Genomic DNA, 13,381 nt, shown 5'->3' on the forward strand with positions numbered 1-13,381 from the left:
CATCCTACCCTTCAGAGAGGGCTCTATATGGTAACACACTATATGAGGCAAGTTTTGAAAGACAGAAGTTAAGTTGACATTAAACTATAGGACCTGGTTTTGTCCTGTATTTAGGACTCACAATTATCAAAGATTCTCCAGTCTTAGAAGTGGTGATATCAAGTGTGACTGTGCAAGAGGGAAAAGATGGCCCTGCCTGCTCCCAGCATCCAGGATGCTTAGGATGAGGAGTCTTCATTGTCTGCCTGACTAGACTTAGAATCACTTAAGAGACACATGTCAGCCTGAGTCAGGCTGTTTCCTTAGACATTTCACTCAGAAGGGAAGACGCACCCTTAATGTGAATGGCACCATCCTGTGGAAGGGGAATCAGAGTAAAAGTGGGAAATACAGAAAGAACAGCAAGCACCAGCATTCAGTCACCTCTGCCCCTTGACGGTGCACGCAATGTGATGCCTACTGCACCCTCCTTCCACCGTGCCTTCCACCATGACAAACTATGGCCCATCAACCCGAGATCCAAAATAACCCCTCCTCTGTTAAGTTGCTTCTTGTCAGGTTTTTAATCGTGGAGACAATAAAAGTAATGCGCTGTTCATGGCCAGCGATAGTTTACCGCTGGACCTGTGCCGACTGGAACATCAGCTCCTCCCGACCCCCGGAGTCCAGTGTGTCATGGCTGGCTGGCTTGCTTCCCCTTACAGTACTTGTTTCTTTCCAGCATGACTGAGAAACTTGGTGTCCTTGTTAAAAGCTCAGGAGCCACTTAGACTTTTAAGTGGAAAAAAAAAAAAGTTAGCATACTACATAGGCAGATGGAGTCTGCAGGCCAAATGTCCTTTGTATGACTTTAAAGGGGAAAAGGGGGGGAGGAGAAAAAAGAGGAAGGGGAAGAGGAGAAGAAAAAAAGAAGAAAGGAAAGAGAAAAATGAAAGAAAAGTAAAAAAGAGAAGAAGGGGAAGGGGAAGGGGAAGGGGAGGGGAGGGGAGGGGGAGGGTGGGGAGGGGAGGGGAGGGGAGGGGAGGGGAGGGGAGGGGAGGGGAGGGGAGGGGAGGGGAGGGAAGGGAAGGGAAGGGAAGGGAAGGGAAGGGAAGGGAAGGGAAGGGAAGGGAAGGGAAGGGAAGGGAAGGGAAGGGAAGGGAAGGGAAGGGAAGGGAAGGGAAGGGAAAAACACATCCTTAACTGGGAAACTCCAAGAGATCTCAGAGTTCTGCAGCTCTATCGTGCATATTCTGAATACAAGGCTATCTCTGGGGTGAGAGGAGCTTGGGCTCCATCCAAGGACTTAATGGCTATTAATAGCTGATGTCAATAGGTCACTGTCCAAGGGACTCTGTGGCCTTTCCCCTCTGATGCACTGCCTTTCGGAGCCATGCAGAAAAGAGTTGTGCTACTTAGCAGAACCGACCAAAGAGTGGGAATGAGATCACTCCTAAAGAAGGCCACTGCTTTCCCCAAATGACAGTTCAAAACTGCCCTTACATTGTGTGTCCGTCCCCTCTAGCAAGACAAAAAACGTCCTTCCTTCTCTGTTCCTTGTTTAGTTTCATGGGATTTCGAAATGCTTCTCTGCTGGAGTCTAAGCAGAAGCTCATTTACTTCCACTGCTGCCAAAATATAAAAAACAATCATACACATACATGGTACTACACCAGCCAGGCTCACATGCTTAGGGGTTGCTACTATGTGCCATTATATATCACATATTATATTTGTATATATGTATATATGTGTGTGTATGTGTGTGCATGTATAATATAATATTTATATATTATAAGGCATTAGAGTACAAAGATGAACAAGATACTGTTCATATCTTGAGCTTACATGAGGTATGTGGGGTGTGCCCTTTTATTCCAGCCGTTGGGAAGCTGAGGCAGGAGAATAGAGTTCAAGGGCAATTTGGATTACATAATGAGACTTAATTGCAAAAGACTATCTTCCCACCTTGTACTTACCATCACTGGTTGCTACTATTTTTTTTTTCAATTCATTTTTTTAGATTTTGTTTGTTTGTTTGTTTGTTTGTTTCTTCCAGACAGGGTTTCTCTGTGTAACAAAGCCCTGCCTGTCCTAGACTTGCTTTGTAAACCAGGCTAGCCTTAAACTCACAGAGATCTGGCAGCCTCTGCATCCCAAGTGCTTGGATTGTTAAAAGCATGTGCCACCACACCCAGCCCTAGATTTATGTATTTGATGTTAGGTGCATAAGTGTTTTTCTCAGGTATAAGTACACAGCATATGTGTGCCTGATGCTCTCCCAGGTCAGGAGAGGGCATTAGATCCCCTGGAGCTGAAGTTACAGATGGTGGTGAGCTGTGAATGTAGATGTGAGGAATGGAATCTGGGTCCTCGTGAGAACCTGTGCTCCTAACCTTGAGCCATCTCTCCAGCCCCAGTTAGTACTTTTTTAAATTTACATCTATTTGTTTATCAATGAGTATACACATACCATGGTGCCTGTGAGATAGTCAGAGAGCAGCTTCCTAAAATTAGTTCTTTCCTTTCACCTTATGGGTTCTGGGAATTGAACTCAAGTTGTCAGCCTTGGTGGCAAGTACCCTTACCTACTGTGCTGTCTTGCTGACCCTGGGTATTACTATTTTTCTATTATCTATTTAATTCTATATTTCTCTTCTTTTTATTCTCTCTCATTTACTTAGCACACATAATGTATTTTGCACTTTTAAAATGTACGCAGCTCTGTCAAGATTCAGGAGTGTTTTTGTACTTGGCAGACAGGAAAGTGGGTCTCAGGGAGGAGTAATTTACCGGCAACTTATTAGTGTCCAGCCAAGAGTAAACTATTGGTTCTCTCTATTTTGAGCCCACCACCTTTGTATGAGTCACATGCTCTGTGTCTCACAAGCCACCAAATGGTCCACATTATAATAAAAGACTCATCATGAAGCCAGGACATGGATATATAGGTCTCAGAAGTTATTGTCCATTAGATAGTCTTTGTCTATTTCTTTGTCTATTTCATTCCACCCAGAGGAGACTTCCCTTCCCCTACCAAGAGACACAAAGCTGGTGAATGGCTCATCTTCTACTGGCCCTTGGCTTCATGTTAAATTTGCAGCAAATAATTCTAAGATGAATGTGTCTCCTGTCTCTTTATTAGAACCTTCTTCCCAATGGAGAAGAGGAGTGGGACCATTCTTCTCTTGACTTCATGTATGTGCACATGTGTGTACACCCATGTGTGAGCACACATGCATGTGCCCATGGAGGCCAGAAGTCAACCCTCCATGTCATACTTTAGGTGTTGCATACTTTATTTTTGAGACAGAGGCTCTTGTTGTCCTGGAGCTCAATCATTAGGCTAGGTTGGCTGGCAAGCTCCCATCTGTGTCACATTAGCACTGAGATTACGAGCATGTGCCACGGTACCTGATTTTTTTTTTTTCACACAGTTCTGGAGTATCCAGGTCCCATACTTGGCTGACAAGCACTTTAACCAGGTGAAGCATCCCCTAGTTCTCCCTTGATGGTTTTGAGAATGAATTTTCCTCCCGTCAGGATCTTGGATGAGTCATTTCCGGGATCCTGCCGTACAACTACTTTGAGTATCAGGCCTTTGTCACAAGCATCACCTTGGTACCTCAGGAAGTGACTTCTGGAACATGCAGGCCTGTGGAGCTGCTTCAGGATCAGCAGAAGAGACTAAAGACCAGGGGCAAACAAAGGAAGACATTGTCAGCCAGGTTGTCCTTGACCTTCCTGGCCCGTTGGGGTTCTAGGGGCGAAGCTCTAGTCAGAGGTCATTTACCACTCTCAGCTGAAAATTCTTTCTACCCTTAAAGCATACCTTCTGTACTTTCTTGTCAGCCCATCAAGAGGTGGGGACAAAGCAATGAGTCACCCATCCTTCACAGGAAACTCATTTTAAAGTCTTTACACCACAGGCCTCAGTGTCCTGGGGCATGTCTAGGATCCTGAGACCCCTGGAGTACATGAGTTTATTCATATTGAATGTTTGCCTTAGGGGAAAAGCACTTGAGTTTATTCATATTGAATGTTTGCCTTAGGAAACAAGATTTGCTCAAAGTTCCAGCAAATCTGTCCAACTATCTCCCACTGGGCTCCGGGATTCCTAAGATCTTCAGAAGTTGGGCCCAGGATCAACAAACCCAGCTTCTGCTGCATTTCCACACATTTCCACATATCCTGTCTGCCTAGCTCCATGTTCTCCCACTTGGTCTTCTCAGAGACAGTCTCATGTAGTCCAGGCTACCTGGAATTCACTCACTGTGTAGTCAAGGGTCCTCTTAAACTTCTGGTGCCCTTGCCTCCATGAGCGGGGATCACAAACATACACAGTTTATACAGTACTGAGAGCCCAATCCAGAGCCTCGTGCATGCTGGGCAAGCAAGCATTCTACCAGCAGCTACATTCCTAGCCTGTTTCCTCCCCTTTACACAGCTTAGAGTTCTCATCCTGGGCTCTCTTCTTGGGCTCTAACTAGAGGCTTTCATTGTTTATGGCCATCTTACAGCATAGGGCAGACAAGCAGAGGGCTGATCTTCAGACTGCAGCCAAGTTCAAATTCTGAGACTGGTTTATCAGCGGTTCATCCTAAGGACGAGTCAATCTTTCTGAGCTCAGTTTTCCTCATTAATATTCCCCACCTCTTAGTGATAATAGTGAAACACAGAAGGTCTGTCGTACAGAGAGTGAAAAGGTCCAGCTCAGTCTAGACACAGTGGTCACGTCACATAGGCCACCTAAACAGATTCCCTTGGTGCTTAGTCCAGCTTTCCTAACCTGACATAAACCCTTGCCAGCTTCCTCAGCTGCCCGGAAGGAGTTTCCCCTATGGTCCCGTTTCAGTGAAGAAAGAAGTCAGAAAACTGAACAATCAGTAGTCAGCAGGTACTGAAGAGAGCTATGAAGTAAGCCGGATGCTTACATAGATAGCTCTTGGCTCTGTCTGGAGTAGAGGAAAACCTGGAATTACTGTAAGTTCATCATAACAGCTGGTCCAAACAAAACCCGCCAGACTTGCTTAGAGGCCAGCTCTGGATTACAGCGATAGCTGTGGCCTTCTGAGAGGCAAGAAGAAATTATTTATCTAACATTTTTTTTTCAGTCCCAACCAAGAATTTTCTTTGGCTCACGAAGACGTTAAGGGCCGGTTCTCATTTGCATGGAACTCATGCGAGGATACGACTCTCTGACAGTGTTTGGAGACTTCTTAGAAAGACAAGCACTCTTCTTCCCGCGGGTGCCTGTCTCATGATTCAGGGATAATTATTCATCCAGGAAAGCTAATCCTTGGGTCTCATTTGTGCTTGGATTGTGCCAGAACTGCCCATATAAGCACACTGTAATTTCCCACCGCATGCAGTCTGGGCATCACTAAGAGAGCCACCAAAGGCCACTTACCCTCCTTCCGAATTGGCAGTCTTTGTCTACTTGAACCCATGTTAACCAGTGTGGCACATTTTAATGCATCTCACTGTGTCAAGCTGTGGCAGCAAATTAGAGTGCAGATCTTAGCAGCTGCTTCTAGAGCGGCTGTCTGGAATCTTCTCTGCACCCCTGATGCTTCATGCCAGCCGCAGGAAAAAATGTGCCTATTAATTATATGTCCTGGAGAGGTTTCAAGACTGCCATGCCCAGCTTAAAATGTTGCCATTTGTGTATTCATGTGTGCTCACACTCTTGAATGTGTACAGGCACACACGAGTGTGGGTACCTGTCTGTACATGTATACACACACCTAAGAACAGCCTCAGATATTAGTCCTCAAATGCTTTCTACCTTTTCCTTGACACAGGATTTCCCACCTTGCCTGGAACTCAACAATTATCCTAAACTCTCTCTCTCTCTGTCTCTGTCTCTGTCTCTGTCTCTGTCTCTGTCTCCCCCCCTTCTCTCTCTCTCTCTCTCTGTGCGCGCGCGCGCGCGTGTGTGTGTGTGTGTGTGTGTGTGTGTGTGTGTGTGTGTGTGTACACACAAGTGTAGGGTTGGGAGAGGCACATGAATACCACTGAGCTGTAACGGAGGTCAGAGGACAACTTGCAGAAGTCCATTCTCTCCTTCTACCATGGATAGAACCCAGCATGTCAGACATGGCAGCAAGGACCTTTATTTACTAAGCCAGCCCCCTACATCTGGCTTTTCTTTCTTTTTTGAACATGGGTTCTGTGGGATGAAGTATGGATACTGACCAAGCCATCTCCCAGCCCTAAAATGTCATCATTGTTATATTATTATATGAGAAGCTTTGCACGGCTGAGACAGGTAGTATTTGGAGGTGATCTGAGCAGTCCTGGAATGAAGAAGTGGAGCGTGTAAGAGAAAACACCCAGGATTCCCCCAATCAGATCCACATACAAGCAGTTATCAGTCCAGAAATGTGACCAGCGCTGGTTTAAACAGCCCATTGTATTTTCTTGTTTTGCCATTCTTCTGTAAATTGGAATAGTCCATGATACTCACAAAAATGGCTATTTCTCCAGCTCCCAAATCACAGAGTTTCTTTTGTTTTTTGTTTTGTTGTTGTTGCTTTGGTTTGGTTTGATTTGTTTGTTTTTGAAACAGGGTCTCACTCTGTAGCTCTGGCTGGCCTCAAAATTGATATGTAGACCAGGGTGGCCTTGAAACTCATGAAGATCTACTTGCCTCTGCCTTCCAAGTGCTGGGATTAAAAGCATGTGCATCACACGCAGCTAATCTAATTTCAAGTTCTGAAAGGCCAGAATAGATATTTCCCCAAGAAGAAATGCAAGTATCCAATAAGTATATGAAAGTCATCAGAGAAACGCTAATGAAAACTGCCATCCACTGCAACCTCACACTTGTTAGGGTATGATCAAGAAGATATGAGATAGATGTTGTTGAGGCTGTGGCTAAAAGGAAACCCTTACACATAGGCATTATTAAAACACTATGAAAGGTCCCTTAAAAATGAAAACTTGGGGCTGGAGAGATGATTCTGTAGCTCAGAATGCATAACACTGTTGCAGAGGCCCTGGGTTTGGTTCCCAGAGCATAGCAAACAGTTCACAAAAACTATGGGTAATTCCCTCTTCTGGCTTCTGTACACACTGTATGTCTATGACACACCTACAGATAAACAGGCACACAGACATATACTTAATCTTTAAAATTGAAATTAGAGCTACACATGCTCCATCAACCCCACTTCTGGGCATACACATAACAAGACTACTGAAGAGGAAACTGCATATCCATTGTAGTACTGGACACCATGGCTGAGGCAGGGGAGCACCCTAAGTGTCCACCAAGGGGTATATAGAGGAAAGTAGAATAGTAGTCAATCACACAAAAAAAGAAGTCGCACCATTTGTGACAACTTAGAAGACATTGGGGGACAATATGCTAAATGAAATAAGCCAGACACAGAGAGAAAAATCAATATGAGCCCACATATGCACGAAGGTCAAGTTCATAGAAACGGCAAGCAGAGTGGCAGTTACCGAGATACCAGGCACTCACGTACGTGCCGATGTTGGTCAAAGGATACATCTTTTTACTTATAAAGAAGTGTATTCTAGTTGTCTGATGTTCAGCTTGATGTCTATAGTTAGTAATACTGTACCGAGTATTTGAAAGGCCTAGAAAGAAATCATAAGTGGGGGGGCCAGTGAGATGGTGCCACGGTTTAGAGCACTTACTGCTCCTACAAAAGACCCAAGTTCTGTTCCCAGCACCCAGATCAAGGGGCTCACAGCTAGCTCTAGGAAATCTGATGCCCTTTTCTGGCCTCTGAGAGCACATACATACACACACAGACACACGATGAAAAAATAAAATAATATATCAAGCCTAGTTTCACACACCTTTAAATCCCAGCATTGGAAAAGCAGGCAGAGGCAAGGGGGATGTCTGAGTTCAAGGCCAGCCTGGTCTACAAAGCAAAGAGTTCCAAGACAATTAGGGCTACACAGAGAAACCTTGTCTCAAAAGAACAATAAATAAATAATAAAGTAGTAAATCTTTTTAAAAAATACATGTTTTCAGCATACAAATAATAGAGATGCTATGAAATGATAAGACAGTAACTGACTTCATTGTGGTAACCACTCTACAGTATACACTTACATCAAATCACTACATTGTATTCCTATACTATACACAGTGTTGTCAGGTCTACCCACCAACAAATCACAGAAAAGACAAACAATAAGCAGCCAATGTTGGTACAGACCAATCTTGAAGAAATCTAGATCCTGGCTTCATTACTTGTCTCTGAGGAGGGGACTAGCAACAGAAGGAAAAGGGGAAAGAAGATTTTATTTTCATCATGTGACATTTTAGCTCTTTCAATCCAATACTGTACATCATTTATATGCACTACAAAATCATGGTTTTTCAGGAAGTTCATTCAGAATTTGGTCCAGCAAAGAGAGATGGTGGCACTGTCTGCAGAGTTGAAACAATCACAAGCATTCTCACGGAGCAGCCTCCTCTGCTGACCTCTGGGTTAAGGCTACTCATGTATGTATTGTCTGATTTTATTTCCCTCACAGCAATCCTGTGACTCAGAAGTGTCTAGGAAAGTTGCCTGATATAATACAGCCCCGACTACACTGGGATCACACCCAGGCCAGGTTCATTTTCCAGGCCCCTCAGTAAAACTGGTTCTCCAGTGTGTGGCAAGAGTGTAGGGACTAGAGAGCAACATTGAGACTGTGAAAGAAGCTGGAGGCAGAGAAAGACTAATCCTTTCCCACCTGGGCTTCACACAACAAATGGAGCGTGCTATACAAGTGTGAGAGAGGGGCCGCTAGGTCAATGTGTGTAGCTTGTGGCCTAGTGTGTTGGGAGCTTTTTCTGCAGCTCACTAGACCACAACCATTCTTGAGAATGTCTTCCCTTTCTTGATAAACTGCCCTATTTCTAATGATGTTTTCATAGTTACACAGTTTGCCATGTCTCCTACATAACTTTGACTATCAACTTGACACGGCCTACAGTCCTCTGAGAAGAAAGTCTCAACTGAGGGATTGCCTAGATCAGACTGGCCTGTGGAGATTAACTTAATTGTTAATTGGTGTGGACAGGCCCAGCCCACTGTGGGCGGCGCCATCCCTTGGTCTGGACTGTATAGGAAAGTTAGCTGATTCACAGGTCTACCTGTGAGCCAGCTAACAAGCAACATGCTCCATGCTTCTTGCCCTGAGCTTCTGCCCCAACATCCCTCAATGATGGACCTGAAGTGTAAGTCAAATTGTAACCCTTTTCTTTTCTAAATTTGTTTTGGTTAGAGTATTCTGTCACAGACCAGACAGGAAACTAGATCACTGTGGAACACAAGAACTTGGGTACTCCAACAGGTGCCTTCTGGATCCACAGAGATAACAGTTCTGTTCCCAGGTTCTATCAGAGTGCTAGGCCCACAGGAGGTGTCTAACCCTCAAGGGACGACCCATCCCTCAGCCTTCTATCTCCAGAGTTCAGCAGAGTGTTCAGTACACAGGAAGGGTCTCATACATGTTGCACAAACGATAAACAACAACGAAAACAACAAAAACCGATCCAATGAATGCAAAACAAATTCCCTGCCGGGGATGTGACAGGTCCAGTGTCTCAGAGTGAGCCAGCAACCCAGTGGTTGGTTGGATTGTTGGATGGCTGCAGTCGTCATTTAGATGACTATATTTTGGTGTGTTCACTTAAAAAAAATAGTCACACTGCTTTAGTCACACCTCTCAAAGCCTCGTGACTTGAAAATGCCATTCAGGTGGAAGACAGTTTCATAACAAACCAAGGAATGTGGTTTCCATTGGGCTATCCTTAAAAACAGTTGTTTTCCAGATGCTTCTATGAATACATAAATATCTCTTCTCTGTTTTACCTTCAGTTGTCAGGAAAGTACTACACAGAGCTAGGGCGCAAACAGTTAAGCAGCCAGCCAACTTGGCCTCCTCTTGGCCTCCTCTTGGCCTCCCCTGCCTCCCAGAAGAATGGTATGCACATGAGGTCGCCTGGCAGGCAGCCACGTTCCTATGGGAACCTTGCAGCAGGGAGAGCCTTGGGACATTAAGAAGCAAATGTGTGGGAGTTATGGGGCTCACTGCAAATGACCCAAGGCCCTGAAAAAATGTGTGGAGTGTCTTTGACCCAGAGCACCAGCCCCATCTCTGTCCTTGCTCAAATCCAGGCCTGAGTGGGAACTTACACTGTCCCAGTGTTTCCTCCAGCTGGGAATATAATAGAAACTCAATAAAGGAGGGCTGGGCTGGACAGTGACCACTCTCCTTAGTTCTCTGCAAGGAAGAGTCAGACTGCCAGGAGCTTTGTTTTTTTTTTTTTTGTTTTCGTTTTTTTTTTTTTTTTTTTTGGGGGGGGGTCTTTTGTTTTGTTTTTTAAATCTTTTCTTCATTAACCATTTTGAATGATTTCTATTTAAGATTCATTTTATTTTTTATTTATATGTATGCATCTGTGTCTGTACAGGGAGTATGTGTACACAGTGCCCTCCAACAGCCCCACAACAAACCAGTTGTACAACTCCAAGCCATTGTCTGCCTCAGTTTCCTCATTTGTAACACAGGGGTGATGATGATCCGTCCTCTTACAAGGACGTCAAGGGGTAAGAGGAATTAACGATCGCAGAATTACTTCAAACTTTCTGAAACAGAACCGTTGGAAGGGATTGCTGGAGCAAACGAAACAACTGAGCCCTTAAGCCTTTCCTGCATCTTCACTAATCTCCTCGTGCGGTTTTATCTACGCCACATAAAAACTGACTTGTTCCTGTGAAAACACTTGACTTCAACCAGGCTCAGAACATGCCGCTCCCCTCCCCCACCTGTTCTCCACATAGTGCTGCAGACTCCCACGGGCTGACTATCTCACAGTAATAATGCTCACTGAAGGAACTGCTGTATCAATAAAGGGATTTCCAGGCTGGAGAGATGGCTTCCTTGTTAGGAGCACTTGCTGCTGTTACAGACAACCCAAAACCGGAGTTCAGTTCCCAGCACCTCTGTCAGGGAGATGGAAACTGCCTAGAACTCCAGCCCCAAGGGATCTGCCCTCTTCTGAACCCTGTGGGCACCTGCATTCATAGGCAGCACAGGCACACCCATGTACATGTAGTAATTTTTAAAAAGAAACCTAAAAGTAAAAGAATTTTCAAGGCATATGTGAGGAAAACTTATGACTTCTGCAGAATATAGAAGATCTGCCTAAGAGAAAAGACAGACCACGTTCACTGGTGAGAAGAGTCAATAGCAGATAGGTATGTCTCCTTGGTTTAATTGTAAACTGTACCTGTGTATGTATATTATATGTGTATATATAAAATACATGTTTGCAGCTAGACAATGTGATTCTAAAGTTTATATGGATGACAAAAACAAAATATTGAAGAAAACTTAAATGTAGAAGGAACTAAACTTAAAGAGTTTTTTAAGAGCATTCTGATTATGGTGTTTCATGCCTTTAAATCCCAGGACTCAGGAGGCAGAGGCAGGTGGATCCCTATGAGTTTAAAGCCAGCCTGGTCTACAGAGTAAGTTCCAGGACAGCCAGGACTATGTAGAAAGACCCTCCCTCAAAAAAAAAAAAAGATAAATAAATAAGTAAATATAAATTTAAAAGATCTAAGATTAGCTCTAAGGCTAAGAATCATCTTGGACTTCTGACTTGCTTTGACCTCCTGGATGCTGGGATTACAGGTGAACAGCCTGACACTGGTTCACACAGTGCCAGAAATCAACCCAGGCTTCACGCATGCTAAGCAAGCACTCTACCCACTGAGCCCCCACCAACAGCACAGTTTAGCAGGTGAAGTTTTTGATAAAACCTCAGGAGTGAAGCATTGCAACCTTGGTGCAGGAATTCCCTAACTTACGAGTGATACAGAATAAGACAGAGCCTTTAGTGACAAAAGGACATCCAGATCAAATGGAAAAGAGGGGCTGCATAAACAATAGTACCAGGACAGTTTGTAGCTATCTTTAAGGGAAAAACTTGGGTATTATTTATACTATTGAATCTTCATGTCCATGAACATAGTCTGTCTGTCCTCTCAGGCAAATTTATTTTGAGGAACATTCAAAAGGCTTCTTTCTTCCTTCCTTCCTTCCCTTCCTTCCTTCCTTCCTTCCTTCCTTCCTTCCTTCCTTCCTTCTTTCCTTCCTTCCTTCCTTCCTTCCTTCCTTCCTTCCTTCCTTTCTTTCTCCTTTTTGTGTGTGTAAACATTACAAATCCCTTTTGTGATAATGTAACTGCTGTAATTACTACTTTTCCTTTTTTATAAAGGTGTACTTATTTTTATGTATGTGTATGTTTGCCTGCACAAAAAGAGGTGTGTGTGTGTGTGTGTGTGTGTGATGTGAATGCAGTGCCTGAGGAGGCCAGAAGATGGCATCAGATCCCATGGAACTTTAGCTATATACAGTTATGAGTTACCTTGTGGGTGCTGGAAACCAAAATTATGACCTCTGTAAGAACATTAAGTGCTCTTTACTGCTGAACCATCTCTCCAGCCCCAGTTACTGTTGCAGTTTCCCAGACATTCCCTATAGGGCTATATAGGGAATGGGGGAGGGGGTATAATAGTGATGGTTCTCAAATACAGAACTCTTTAGTACAGTGTGCTGCTGATGCAAAGCTTTTTTATGTCAGTTTCTGCTGAAAGGCACCTTAGTTACCATATACTGTTAGTTGATTGACATTAAACTGAGGGCCAGCAGCACTGTAACTCACATCTGAACAAAGCCTACTGTGACGGCTAATCATGGCTGTCAACTTGACACACCTAGGAAGAGGGAACCTCAGGTGAAGAATTGCCTCCACGAGACCAGCCTTTGGGCATGTCCGTGGAACAGTTTCTTGATTATTAATTAATATGAAAGGACCCATCCCACTGGGGATGGTACCATTCCTAGGCAGGTAAGCCTGGGTTGTATAAGAAAGGTAGCTGAATATGATCCAGGGAGCAAGCCAGTAAGCAGAGTTTCTCTGTGGTTTCTGATAAGTTTCTGCATCAAGATTCTACCTTTAGTGTCTGCCTTGGCTTCCCTCTGTGATGACTATAATTTGTAAGCTAATATACACTCTTTCTTCCCCAAGTTGTTTTTGTTTACAGTGTTTATCACAGCAATAGAAAGCAAACTAGAGCAACTGACTACCTAAGGTGTTTTTCTGTAAGGTGTGTATTATGACTTCTTAAGGCTGGGAAAATTACAATGTTTCAGTGCTGTGCCTGGGCACCAACAAACAGTATGATGTGGTGGTGCTAACTAGACACTTGTTTCATGGTCCTAAGGCTAAAACAAGAAGGCAGAGGCTGGCCTCGTTGCATGCTGGGATGTTGACTGGCTCCATCCTGTGCAGGCAACACAGCTGCTATGAGTTTGTGTGTGCAACTGCCATGTCATGTCCAGAAGACGCTTC

General features: G+C 44.2%; 1 protein-coding gene across 2 annotated transcripts in view; it reads right to left on the bottom strand.

Annotated features, from left to right (window-relative positions):
- Window positions 1-3,260: 3,260 nt before the first annotated feature.
- The window catches only part of LOC143443642 (uncharacterized), a 65,208-nt gene continuing 55,087 nt past the window's right edge, over window positions 3,261-13,381 (bottom strand). For both annotated transcript variants that reach the window (XR_013112782.1, XM_076941046.1), the window contains exon 3: window positions 3,261-3,666. Coding sequence is in view for 1 of the 2 variants with exons in the window: in XM_076941046.1 (XP_076797161.1) it covers window positions 3,593-3,666 (74 nt within the window). In the remaining variant the exon portion in view is untranslated. The remainder of the gene's footprint in view (window positions 3,667-13,381) is intronic.

The sequence above is a fragment of the Arvicanthis niloticus genome, chromosome 1 (genome assembly GCF_011762505.2).
Source record: "Arvicanthis niloticus isolate mArvNil1 chromosome 1, mArvNil1.pat.X, whole genome shotgun sequence".
NCBI lineage: Eukaryota > Metazoa > Chordata > Mammalia > Rodentia > Muridae > Arvicanthis > Arvicanthis niloticus.